The 14591-nt window shown below is 40.1% G+C and overlaps 1 protein-coding gene across 1 annotated transcript in view; it reads right to left on the bottom strand.

The window, feature by feature from the left end:
- The window catches only part of LOC134359926 (pappalysin-1-like), a 365925-nt gene that overhangs the window by 133152 nt on the left and 218182 nt on the right, over positions 1-14591 (bottom strand). Inside the window, exon 15 of the mRNA XM_063073788.1 lies at positions 2457-2640. Within this exon, the coding sequence (XP_062929858.1) occupies positions 2457-2640 (184 nt within the window). The remainder of the gene's footprint in view (positions 1-2456; positions 2641-14591) is intronic.

Here is a 14591-nt window from a genome sequence, read left to right as displayed (position 1 = left end):
CTCATCTTCTCTACATTCTCTGCCATGAACTTGGATTTCTTTCCCTTCCTTCTTTTTGCCAAATTTACCTAGCCTGCTCTTCTAGCCCACCTACTCTTTAAAAGTCACTGACCATTTCCTTACCTTAATATTCAGCTCTATGTTGACATACTAAGGTCTGTTCTCATTCTTTTAAAGTTAGCCCTCCTCGAGATTGGGAGTTCTTCGGATTTCTCCTTGCCCATACCAATTATTAACCTAAACAATATGATCTGCTGATTGCTGCTTCCCAGTTGTTCCAGGTTTTGATTCAGAATTATTGACCTGAAACGTTAAACCTGTTTGCCTGTCCACAGATGGTACCTGATATTACCAGCATTTTCTGTATCTTTGTATCTAATCACTGATCAGCCAGTTCCGAAATTTGCAAACGAACTCACTATTTTTGTCATTTGGTTGGCAGAATGATAGAAAATCCAGTATATAATAATTATTTTTAAACCTGTTATAAGTATATGTTGTCCCAGTTATGAATAAAGCCCAACATAAAACATGACTGTTCCAACAGAAGGATGTTCAGATCAACTGTTAGTGGCACAATAATGCATTGTGTTGTCGTTTCATTAACTGATATTGGTCAGCCTGTGTTTTAACCTTTTTTACACTTTGGCCATTTCTTCAGTGTACTGTAGTACTGAAGAAAGACTTCTTGGACTATTTAATTTATCCTCTGACTTCATACACATACAAGTAAACAACTCTGAAGAAAAAATTTAAAAACTACAGAAATCTAAAATAAAAACAGAAAATACTGGAAGTACTCAGCAGGCCAGGACGCATCAGTGGGAAGAAAAACAATTTATGCTTTTGGTCCAAGACCCTTAATCAGAACTGGGTTTTAGTCATAGTCATAGTCATAGTCGTACTTTATTGATCCCGGGGGAAATTGGTTTTCGTTACAGTTGTACCATAAATAATTAAATAGTAATAAAACCATAAATAATTAAATACTAATATGTAAATTATGCCAGGAAATAAGTCCAGGACCAGCCTATTGGCTCAGGGTGTCTGACCCTCCAAGGGAGAAGTTGCAAAGCTTGATGGCCACAGGCAGGAATGACTTCCTATGACGTTCTGTGTTGCATCTCGGTGGAATGGGTCTCTGGCTGAATGTACTCCTGTGCCCTCCCAGTACATTATGTAGTTGATGGGAGACATTGTCCAAGATGGCATGCAACTTGGACAGCATCCTCTTTTCAGACACCACCATCAGAGAGTCTAGTTCCATCCCCACAACATCACTTTTATCTGCTCAGTTCCGATTTAAGAGTTTTTAACCTGAAATGGTAACTTTATTTCTTTTCCTATAGTTGCAGCCTGACTTGTTGAATATTTCCAGCATTCTCTGTTTTCATTGTCCTTAAGGAAAAGTTGTGTCTTGAATTTATACTCTATTGTGGCACCTTATTTATAGTCCTCATGTTTTAAAATTTATTTTCAAATCTTGTAGTCTTAGTTGAATTTTAGAGTGCCATAACGCTTAACTAATATCTTAGGAATATAAATGTGGAATAGTCTAACATTATTCTCTCATGTCTCCCCTCTGCCTGTCTGCAGAGGGTAAGGAAGAAGGAAAGATAATATGACTGTGTGTGTGTGTGTGTGTGTGTGTGTGTGTCCCTCATCTGTTTATTTTACTGTTTCCACATCTGTGTGTGACAATGACAGATGTGCAGTCCTGTCAGTGCCTCATAAAAGGAAATGGTCTTTGCTCAGTTCAAAATCTGGCAAATGGCATATTTTCACCTTCTCCTCCTGGTTCAATCCTCATGGGAGTGACAAGATTAAAAATAATAAAATTTAACTATGAGTATAAAACCTTCAAACGACAGTGAGCTATCCCTGTCCTTGAGTACTGGGTGGTGAAGGTGCGAGCAGAGAACCTAATGGGCTATAATACTCACAATATGCTGATGACTAATGACCTGATGTTGCCAAAAGAATTATTTCTCCAACCGCTCTCCTCCCTCCCTATCTCTGGAACATGACACTCAAAAGGATGCAGTGGTCTGGATTCACAGTTGTACATTTACTGCTCAGTTTTATAGACTGTGCAGAATTTGCAGATGGTAGTATTTTTTTATTTTATGGGGAGATGAGACCTTGTCACTCACCTGCATAAATCCAAGCACATTCTGAGTAGCTTGCCTGTCAGGGATAGCCTGGTGCTTCCAGGCTCATGGATTGCTCTAACAGATTTAAACAGGAAGGTGCAGTGACAGAACCGATAAGTTGGATCATTGCTTCAAATTTCCAAATTAGATTTTCTGACTGCAAAGTTTTCTCTCAAGATTCTGGCTATTTAGCCGACGGTTTATGGAGGAAGTAGGAACATGGGAGCAATGAAGAGTTTTTTTTTGATGACGGCAGGAGGAAGGAGGTAGCCGGCAGATTTTTGTACAGCAATGTTTTCTTACCTCGGAGATGGGCAGGGTGGCGACACTGAAAGGTACACTGCTTCCCAAAAGTAGTTCCTTCAGGGCAGGAAAAGGTGGCAGGGTAGATATGATACTGGTCGGGGATCCCGCAGTCCACTGGCTCGCACGCGAGTTGTTCACTCCATTTCCCATCTGTGCAGATGACTGTCATCTCCAATTTAGACTGGAAAGATAATTCACAAGCTTTTTACTTAGGATCTAGAAGTATCCAGGGTTGAACCAAAATAAAAACAGTCGTGATCAGATTAGAACTTCCAACCTTTGTAAGATGAAATTTAGCCAAATGACTCTCGCTTCGTTGAGTATCATTTTTCAAAGCACAATCTTAAAGCTATTCTCCATTATTAGTCTGGAGAACTGGAGTGGGTCCAGTTTAGAGAAGGCATGGATGACCTGCTTCACAATGCTATTTAGTTCCCAATCAGTATTTCCTGAATCTATACAGAGTGCCATCAAGCTACAGATCATTGCAACACCACGAGTTGTTGACTTGACTGAGATTGACACTGTGACAACCTTTCCTGGTCTATTAGTTTGCCACACTCCAAATGGCCTATTTAGCTCTGGGTGACTGGGAGGACAGATGTGGATGATTTTCATACCGCAGTAAATGCATTACTTCGCAGTTTTGTTGGTTAAAGAAACATTTTGAACCACATTTGGGCCACTCTTTGGTTGCTGGTCAAATTGCTCCTTCTCACTGATTACATTAACTCCAACCAAAATAACTGCGCAAATGAATGTCAGAGGAAAAGAACAGGAACATGTCGTAATAGAATTCCTTTTGAAGTAAGACGTTGCAAATTGCTTCGGGAAGATCTAATTGTATTTTCCAAGCCAAAGAATGGGCAACGGGGCTTGAAGAAAGAGGAAAAAATATCGTAAAGTTTGCAATAACACAGACATCGGTTAGCATCTATCTTAGATACACCCCTGCACACACATACTCTTTTTATTTCAGAACCAGAATTAGTTTATTATCACTGATATGTGTCGTGAAATTTACATAAGAACATAAGAAATAGGATCAGGAGTAGGCCATCGGGCCCATCGAGCCTGCCTCGCTATTCAATAAGATCATGGCTGATCCGTCCATAACCCAGCTCCATCTACGTGCCTTTTCCCCATAACCCTTAATTCCCCTACTATGTAAAGATCTATCTAACTGTATCTTAAATATATTTAGTGAAGAAGCCTGAACTGCTTCCCTGGGCAGAGAATTCCACAGGTTCACCACTGTCAGGGAAAAACAGTTTCTCCTCATCTCCGTCCTAAATCTTCTCCCCTGAATCATGAGGCAATGCCCCCTAGTTCTCACCTACCAATGGAAACAACTTTCCTACTTCTATCTTATCTATCCCTTTCAAAATTTTGTATGTTTCTCTAAGATCCCCTCTCATTCTTCTGAATTCCAGAGAGTATAGTCCCAGGTGACTCAATCTCTCCTCATAGGTTAACTCCTCCACCTCTGGAATCAACCTGGTGGACCTCCTCTGCACTGCTTCCAAAGCCAGTATATCCTTCCTCAAGTATGGAGACCAGAACTGCACACAGTACTCCAGGTGTGGTCTTGCCAGTACCCTGTATAGTTGCAGCATGACCTCCCTGCTCTTGACTTCAATCCCTCTAGCAATGAAGGCCAACATTCTGTTTGCCTTCTTAATAACCTGTGGCACCTGCAAGACAACTTTTTGCAATTCATGCACAAACACTCCCGAGTCCCTCTGCACAACAGCATGCTGCAGTCTTTCATCTGCTCTTCTATTATTCTTTCCAAAGTGGATGATCTCACATTTACCAATGTTGTATTTGTTGTTTTGCAGCATCAGTACAGTGCAAAACATAAAAATTACTTTGTTACAAAATAAATAAATAAGTGCAGAAGACAAGCAACAAGATAGTGTTCGTGAATTCATGGACCATTATGAAATCCGACGATCGAGGACCGGAAGCTACTTTTGATACACTGAGTGTTGGTGGCTCTAGTTGGCACTGTTAAGACCGGCAATCAATTGCTGTCTCTTAATACATTTGAGTTAGTAGAGAAGACCAATCTGGTCCTGCTCCAGACTATATATATGGCCTAGATGCATCATCAGTGTTGCTATGCTCATGATTTCTGAAAAGTTCAATCATCTCTCTGGTTTAACCTATCATGCAACAATGTTGTATCCTAAAGATAATGCAAATAGAAATGCAAATCTTAAGGTCATAAGCCTACCAGTATGTCTAGTTGTTGGAACTTAACTCACATGATTGTTTTTCTACTGTGAAGCATGATCTAAAAGTTACCAACCCAGTACCAACTCTTGACATGCTGTGCTAATTCATAAAACTCAACAATTGTGGCAGAAACTGGTTAAGCCGATAAGTGGAGCACCTCCCTGCTTTTATTTATTGAGTATCATTCAATGCAGAGCTACCCTTGCATTTATACTTAACCTTAAGCCTAATTGAATAGGGAATGATTCTTTATCGCCTGGACCAAGAGATACAAAATACTTGATCTGTGCTGTTTTTGTGATTCACAGTACAATCACCTTGAAGTTCAAGTGCACCCAGATATAGACAGTAGATGAGCACAGTGATGATGCACTGACAACATTTTGACCTAGGCTTCTCTTTTGCATTTCATTAGCACTCAGGTATGAATCCTTCCCTTGTGCTACCGGGTTAGAGGCTTAAACACCTTGGAGAAGGGGAAAGGAGACAGCAGGGGTAAGGTGAGGATCAGGGTAGGAGAACAAGGTGGTGTCAGTGAGGGGGAGGAAGCATCTCAGTCAGGAGCGTGGTGGCGAAGGTAAGAAAGCAAGATTGCGACTGATTTAGGAGGTCGTTGGAGTCATAAGACCATAAGACTTTGGAGCAGAATTTGGCCATTCAGCCTAACAAGTCTGCTCCACCATTCCTCCATGTATGATCCCGAATCCCATTCAACCCCTTACATCTGCCTTCTCGAGTCGATAGGGTTGAAGAGAATCCTTGCTAGTCAAGCACAATCACCATTGTTGGCACCCCTGTTCTAGGGGATTTGTCACCACAGGACACGTTTTCAGCACTAAGCGCCATGTCTCTGAGGAAAAAGGATGTTATCATTTACAGGAAGGGGAATTGATGAGGCAGCACCGTCAGAGTTAGTTTTCCTAAAGCTGCTGTTAATTGGCTGCACTCAGAAGAACAAGTGTGTAGGAATATCAAGACACGCTGATGTGAGTGATACAAAAAATAGTGTATCCTGTTTAATATGTCATATTTTAGTTTTTCCTTCCAAATCAACATACCCTAACATCTCTGTTTAGAAACAACCGCAGTCATGATTCTTCACATCGCTACAGAGAAAGAGCTGGTTTAAACGAACTATGAAAGACGGCTTAAACATGAGTGTGTAAGCGGTGCACTCCAGTGAGAGCCTCACTGATCACAAACAATCACAAGGGGGCACTTCCATTTCATGCGGAAAGATAAAATGGATGCCTCACTTCAAAATAATATTAGATCAAAGGAGCTGTTTAGAGAGATACAGATTAAATATCAACAGCATAAAAATGTTCTACCAATATCATTTTCTCTAGCATCAGAATTAGGTACATAACATCTTTGTCATAATTACAGAGAAACACTCAATACAACAATTACACCAGTCACAGCATAAAGATAAAGAGGGCATTTGGCTTACAAAGTAAAGTTAAAGAAAACAATTCTCAGGAGTAAGATGAGCTACAGAAGACCCTGTGCTCAGATGTCAAGAGCTTTAAAAAATGTTTAACTACCAGATAGAACTAAATGCCTCAGTGGCTCGGCCACTTGAGAATTCTCATGCCAATCTGTTCTCTTTGGACTTCAAAACCAAGTGTTTTTTCTTTCAGAACTTCAAATAAGCATTGTTCCTGTTAGGCTCAAGTTTAGTAATGGCTTTTCCATATGTTGCATGATGATTAGTGTCTGTTAGTTAAGTTTAGCATTAAAAAGCAGCATTTATTATATATTACTTCTAAGTCAATTTACTATAGAGTACTTTTACTGTGAAGTTAGTTTCTTTGTGGATATTTTATGGAAATCTCTTGCTAATCTGATAATATGATTAAACTAACAAAGCCATCAACTTGCGCTATTTATTATCAAAGCACAATATATTCTATTTGTATCAGTTCATTTCAAAATATTAAAACCACATTATATTGAATGTGGTACTTTGCACCTACCCGTTTCATTTATTTTAATTTAGTTGGTGAACTAAGGTTTGGCTGAGGTTGTAATTGCTACAATCTGCCTTGAAGAGGCATATGTCTGACATAAGAGTCTCTGTGATCATAGTAACGATAGCCATCTGAAGTGAAAGAGTGAGAGAAAAGAAGGGTTATAAAGTGGAATGGAGGAGTCTCTGTCTAAATGATATTTGTTTAAAGATCTCAATCTCAAGTATAGTAAGATAGTCACGGTCTATCAGAATCACTGCCTTCCTGTATGCTTCTGAAACTTGGAGTACCTATAGCAGGTACTTCAAAGCACTGGAATGATACTACCAGCACTGCCTTGAAACCCACTCAGAAATCTCAGAGTTGTACAGCACAAAAAACAGGTTATAAATCCAGAGCAGCACATACAAGATGCTGGAGGAACTCAATGGGTCAGGCAGCATCTGTGGAGAGGAATAAACAATCAATGTTTTGGGCTGAGACCCATCATGAGGACTCAGAAGAGGTTCTTTCAGAAGCAGATCCTTGGTCCACTATACTCATATCGCCCATAATACTGATCTATATTAATCCCATTTATCCTCTGTAGTTTTCTGTGTCTTGGTGATTGAAGTGCTTGTCTTGATGCTTCTTAAGTATTGTGAGAATACTCCCAACACCTCATAGAGGTAGAACTCCCTGTTTTCGATAATGAAAGCATAAGTATAAAATCTGAACGATCTGTTTGCAAAATTCTGATAATTTAAAAATACTCTTTGTGAGTATTCAAAAGTGTATGTTTTCTTGCTGGATATGGCAAAGTAAGCAAAAGCCACTGGTTTAGGGTAGAGGCATTTCTTGGCTGGTCTGTCAGGTTCTGCTGTCCCTCACTTTTCAAGTTTTCTCTTCCCAGCCCTTAAATGCAACGACTAACTTGACACGTGAGGGTGTTCTTTGCCTTATTCCATTTTAAAAGGTGTATCACTGACCAAAGGTGTCGGGATGGAGATACATCTCTACCAAAGGAGGTGTAGGGGCTCTTTCCCCCCGCTAGCCTGCAGGTCACCCTTGGGCAAAGTGTAGCACCTGCTTAGCCTCCTGATCAGGATCACTGAAGCCACGGGAGCAGGTGGTGGATGGTCGTATGAGCAGTCGGTGCATATCACAAGTCCTGGTTATGCGACCGCTGACACCAGGCAGACGATCTCTGAAGAGTATTGATAATGGCTGGGGTCACCCGTCTTGTAAAGACACTGTCCATAAGAAGGCAATGACAAACCACTTTTGTAGAAAAATTTGCCAAAAACAATCCTGGTCAAAGACTATGATCACCCACGTCATACAACACAGCACATAATAATGATGATAAGAAAAGCCATAATGCCATAATTCAGTTAACATAATTGTGTATGGTATCCCTTCTCAAAAATTTCATTGATTATTTAATAACACATAATAGGAACTCTTCCTTTTGACGTCAAAGGCAATTCATTTATTTCTGATCTTGATTAAAATCCCATTTATTATAAGATGTGCAATTCCATTTTTCTTCTAATGTCACTTAAGGGTCTTAGCTGAAATGAATTTAAGCAATGCTCTGCAAAATTATTGTTGAGTTGACCAATGCTGATTGATTTTCTTGATATCCTTTCTGACCCAAGCATGTTTTTATTGAGTTCAGCTTGCAGTCCCCCTCTAGATTTACCCAGTTTTTTTGAACACTGACAGAGCTGGTGGAATAATGGATCTGAAACAGACCACATTGTGGTGTTTTTAATGTCCCTTAGTATGCTCAGTTTTACTTCCCTCTACCCCTCCCTGCCTGTTGCTGCGTCTACCATAAACCCCTTTCCCGCTAGCCTTCCAGACAGACAAATGCAAATTCAGCAACAAAGCTACTATAGCAGTCCAGCAGTTGAGTTGTGTCAGATCTTGTTATTCCATCCAAAAAGGCTGTAACCTGCAAACTTTCAATTTTATGTAAATTCTAATCGTTCTCTATTGTACAGATAACACAGCAGCACCATCACATGATTTGTGAGTAAAGCATCAAAGATAACAAATACGAATGCATCTGAATTGTCACAACATTGGCCTCTTGTTCTCCCATTGGTTTGCTAATTGTTAACATGGATTTATCTGAATATTCTCATAGTGAAGTGCTTGTTGTCCTTTGCAGCCCAGAAGTTTTGGAAATGGTCCGTCAGCATTCCTGACTGCAAAATACCTATTTGTTAGAATTGCATTTTCCAGCAAATGTTACCAGCAAGCTGTTTTGCTTCATTCTAAACTGAAAACAGAAGGTAAATAAAAGTTTTAGCAATTAATTCTGAAATGACTAACAAAATTGATTGTCAGATTAGAGAGAAATTGATACTCGTATTGCACCTTACATGTATTCTGAGAATTTTAGAGTCAAAATGAAGTACTTTACTGTTTAAGACAATCTTAGCAATCAACGGATGTTTAGCAGGCCCTTGCAAATTGCAATATAGTATCAACAAGGTAACTGTTTTTTAAAAATTTTAGTTATTAATCAGTGATGGTTTTAGTGAGAATCAACACCAAGCTGGGAATCAGATTGGATCATGTCTTCTGTGGTTCTTTTGAAAAGTCGAACAGGACCATGGTTTCATGTCTCAATGAAAAGCCTTCCATTCTGTTGGTGTAGTCTCTCATTCTGAGTTCTAACTATCATGGAATCCAAAATGCTTTTAGCAGAGAAATTAAGTTTGGTGTGCTAAGCTGAAAAAGAGGGCTTTTTTGGCATATTGTCCCACAAATGTGGAATGAACATTTATGTTGTTACTAGCATTGTCAAGCCTACCATTATTTGGAAGCTCATTCCTTCTTATAGATGTATTCTTTTATTTTAAGGTATCATTTCAATTACTAACTTGTGTAAAACATCAATTTAGGATTAAGTCTTACTATTCTTTAACATTGTCCTGTAGGCACATTCTTGTTTGCTTTTGTTAATGTAATGTGAGCATTTTCTATAAAGAATACAGTGTGAATATCATGTGAAAAAGATGATAGATGGAATTGGGACAGCATAGAGTAAGAACTTTACTTCATCAAATTGGTGAAGAATCTTGGTTTAAATCGTTCATTTGATTGCCCCCTTGATGTGTACGGGTTTACCCTGAGGAATAGTCCCATTCAGCATCATGTTCTTGCCCATTGACCCCATGGTAAGCTTGGTGAAGCTGGCCACCACAGTTGAATCTTAACTTTCGAGGCCCTGAAAGCTAAGACATGCTGTGTTTATAGTATTTGCATCCCTTTTAGCATTAACACAATAGCCGGTGGATGATGGAACTTGCAAGTGTCCGATATGTAATATTTTCATATTTGTGTAATTTTGAAAATATAGTGTTTGGTTAAGCATTCTTTGACTGAATTATTCATTATGGATTATATGTAAAAATAAGTAAAAGGCAGATATCATCACATCACCACATCATATGTGCGTTCCTAACTAAAGTAAAGAGTTAAATATAAACGAATTATCCGTAGCACCATGTTTTTCTTCCAAATGGTTTTATGTTTTGGAGTTAAGAAAACATAACAGTGGCAATGAGTAAGTTTTTACATTAACTCGAGGCAACCACCTATCTGTTGAAGTGCATCAAGATGTTTGAGTTTTAAAAAAAAGCTGCATGCTTTCTTTGTAAGAGGGAGCGAGATGGTTAAGTTGAAAGAGGCAGAGAATGGGTGATAATAATAAATAAAAAGAAAGCATTGGAAAGATAGATGTGTTTGATTGCACAAAAGATAACCGAGGGATATATACTGAATGGATTGAGCAGTATTTTAAAGCAAATGAAGTAGCCAATGAAAAGCAAGTGCCAGTTTTGCTGAGTGCAATAGGTGGAAGAACATATAGTTTGCTTAGAAGTTTAGCTGCTCCAACCAAACCAGCCAAAATGAGCTGTGCTGATATTGTGAAAGTAAGATGGGAATATTTAGAACCAAAACCATTGTTGATTATAGAATACTTTTAGGCTTCATAAGTAAATCAAAAGGAATGGAAGTCCATTTCAGTATATGTAGCTGAATTCAAATGATTATCTGAGCATTGTCAGTTCAGTGGGCTTAATGATGCACCGAGAGACTGCTTAGTTTGCTGAATCGTACAAGAAAACATTCAAGAACAGCTCCTAACTAAAGTACAAATCACATTTAAAAGAGCAGTTGAAATCACTGTATCAATGGAAACAGCAGATAGAAACACAATTGATTTGCAGTCAAGAATGAAAGTGAGTGTGAACAAAATTGCAGCATCTGAACACGAACCGGCCTGGTCGAACAAATTCTGTTATTGTTGTGGCAGAGCTCATATACACCAGTTCAATACAGGTTTAAGGGTGAAATGTAGAAAATGCAGCAAAGTAGGAAACAGACAATGAGTATGTCTGGCAGACAAAAATAAATGGATCACACAGAGAAGAGAAAAAGGTAAAAGGTCAAGTTGCAGTTTCAAAAAGAGTACTAATCTGCATGCTGTTGATGAAAAATCTGATTATAATAACAGTGACACCGAACTGGGTAGCCTGAGATTTACAATCGCGAAACTAACAACAGACAAGCAATATGGTTTACACCTGAATTAAGCGGCAAATTAATTGAATTAGATGCTGGCTCGGCTGTTTCAGTCATTCCACAGAAAGAGTTTGAACATCATTTCATAGATATGGAACTGAAGCCTGCAGATATCCAACAAAGAACTTATACTGGAGAAAAGATAACTCCTGTCGGAATGACATGTGTAACAGTGAAATACAACAACCAAGAAGCCACGTTGTGTTTGTGAGTGGTAAGAACAGGAGGACCAACATTGTGAGGCCATGATTAGCTGAGACAACTACAAGTTTATTGGAGATCCATCTACCATTTGCATGCCAAATTCCCTGCAATAGATTCAACTGAAAGCAAATTAAGAAAGATACTTGATGCTGCCACAGCAGAGTTCAAAGGTGACATTGGAATACTCAAACATATCAAGGTTAAAATAGTATTAAATGACAAAGCTACACCTAAGTTTTACAAGCAACACACATCAAAGTTGCTGGTGAACGCAGCAGGCCAGGCAGCATCTCTAGGAAGAGGTACAGTCAACGTTTCAGGCTGAGACCCTTCGTCAGGGTCTCGGCCTGAAACGTTGACTGTACCTCTTCCTAGAGATGCTGCCTGGCCTGCTGCGTTCACCAGCAACTTTGATGTGTTTTGCTTGAATTTCCAGCATCTGCAGAATTCCTGTTGCCTAAGTTTTACAAAGTCCGTCTAGTTCCTGATACCAACCATGATGAAGTAGCCAATGAGCTAGGTTGCATAGAGGCTGAAGGAATTCTATCCAAGGCTGATGGAGCCAATGCCTGTAGTCCCAGTAGCTAAGAAGAATGGATCTGTCAGGATCTGTGGCGATTTTAAGGTCACCATCAACTCAGTACTGAAAGTAGATCAGAACCCTCTACTCAGGATAAAGGATATCTCTGCAAACCTTTCTGGAGGGAAACTTTCAGCAAAATGGACTTAGTTGAGGCCTACCTACAGATGGAGATAGAAGATGATTCTAAAGTGTTTCTCACCATAAATACTCACAAAGGGCTTTATCGCTATAATAAGCTTATTTTTGGAGTAGCATCTGTACCTGCAAACTAGCCGAGAACGACGGACCAGATGCTGCAAGGCTGCCCAGGCACTCAGTGTTACCTGGATGACATCATTGTTACCAGTAAGGATGAGAAGGAACATATATTCAAAACCTCAAGACAGCAATAAAAAGATTAGAAGATAATGGGCGCAATTGTAAATTCTTTAAACCAAGCATCACTTACTTTGTTCACACCATTGATGCACAAGGATTATATAAGTGTGCTGAGAAAGTTCAAACAGTGATGAATGCCCCAAGGCCAAAGGATGTGTCACAGTTGCAGTCCTTTTTTGCAATTTGTCAATTACTCTAACAGGTTCCTGCCAAACCTAACTACAGTGTTCCACCCCTTGATCTCTTTACTACGTATCGGACAGAAATGGCACAAGAATTGTGAGTCCTGCTGAAGGGTCTTGGTCTAAAACTCTACTTTTTTCCATAGATGCTGCCTAACTTGCTGAGTTCCTCCCGCATCTTGTATGTGTTGCAAAGAAGTGTGAAGTGGCTTTCCAAAAGACAAAGGAAATGGTGACGTCATATACTGTACTCATACTCAATGATCCACATTGTCCAGAGGAGCTTGCCTGTGAGGCCACGGCTTATGACATTGGTGCAGTAATGTCACATGTTATGAGTGATGGAAGTGAATGCCCCATGGTCTTTGCATCATGTTCCCTTATCACTGCAGGGAGAAATTACACACAGATTGATAGAGAGACCTTGAGCCTGGATGGTGGTATAAAATGTTTCAACCAGAACTTGTATAGGAGAGCGTTTACCCTCGTTACTGATCCTCAACCACTAGTGTCCATTTTCAATCCACAGAAGGGAGCTCCACTAACAGCAGCAGCACAAATGCAGAGTTGGGCTCTGTTTGATGGAGGACACAATTACAAGATTGAATTCCAGATGAAGACTAATCATGGAAATGCTGATAGATTGTGCCGTTTACCGTTGGAAAAGGAAATATCTGAAAAGTTTACTAAAGAGGATGCTCCTCAACGTGTTCTCCCTGACACAACTTGAAAGTCTCCCTATTACAGCAGAGATGATCCAAAAGGAAGCCAGGAAAGATCCCTAAACTGTCTCAGGTCTACATGAACACGCAAAATGGCTAGGAGATGCTGCAAAAATTCCAGATCCCCAATTTTTACCAGCGCCAGGATGAAGTTGCCCTTGATGCTGGTTGCCTTATCTGGGGATTGAGAGTTGTTGTACCATCCAAGCTGAGAGTTAAATTGTTGGAGGAGCTACATGCTGGTCATCTAGGCGTGGTCAAAATGAAAGTGTTGGCTCAAAGCTTTGGTGGCCTGGGATAGATCAGAAGATTGCGCAGCTTGCCATGCGCTGTTCGGGATGCCAACACGTACAGAAGATGCCAAGAGCAATGCTGTGCCATCCTGGGAATGGCCTGCATTGTGCTGGCAGAGGATTCATGTGGATCTTGATGCAATATCTATGGGCACAAATTTCTTGGTTGTTATGGATGTATCTACAAAGTGACCAGAAGTATTCCCAAGAGCCTCACTACAGCCTTGCACACTGTCCATGTGTTGGGAAGCCGCTTCTCAAGGACTGTTTCACAGAACACTTTGTCAGTGGCAATGGACTGCTGTTTGTTGCAGAACAGTTTTGGTCGTTCCTGAAAATGAATGGAATAAGACATGCTACTTCTGTACCATACCATCTAGCTACAAATAGCTTGATGGAAAGGTTTGCCAGAGGCTAAAGAACACAGTATGAGCAATGTCAGCAGAACACAGTACACTGATACTCAGTCAGAAGTTCGGCAGTTTCCTTCTTGCATATCGCATTGCAACACATTCCATAGCCAACAGTTCACCAGCTATGCAGTTCCTGGTTCGTCCCCTGTACGCACGTTTAGATCTCCTCAAACTCAATCTCAGAAGGGGTATGTAGGACAAATAGCTGAGACAGATTGAAGGCTCCTCAAACAAGGAGGCTTGATGTTTCACTGCTGGACATACAGTAGTCCTGGCGAGGGGCTACAGAGGTGATTAAAAGTGAGTACTTGGAAAGATTAAGGACAGAATTGGACCACTCTCCTACACAGTAGAGACTGCAACTGATTTCATCTGGAGATGACACATTGATCAGTTGAGGAGAGCAGAGTCAATTGTTGGTGAAGGAATGTATTCAGAGCTGTCAGAACCACTTCCTGCTGTCCCAGAATCAACTACTGCAACCATTGTGGAGGAGGCCCTGGAACCTGAGGTTGTTTCACTGCCAAGCAGAGTGACCACCCCATTATCAGGAAAGGCT

The sequence above is a fragment of the Mobula hypostoma genome, chromosome 21, assembly GCF_963921235.1.
Source record: "Mobula hypostoma chromosome 21, sMobHyp1.1, whole genome shotgun sequence".
Taxonomy (NCBI): domain Eukaryota; kingdom Metazoa; phylum Chordata; class Chondrichthyes; order Myliobatiformes; family Myliobatidae; genus Mobula; species Mobula hypostoma.
Note: the sequence above shows the minus strand (reverse complement) of the source record. Positions and strands in the feature narration are given on the sequence as shown.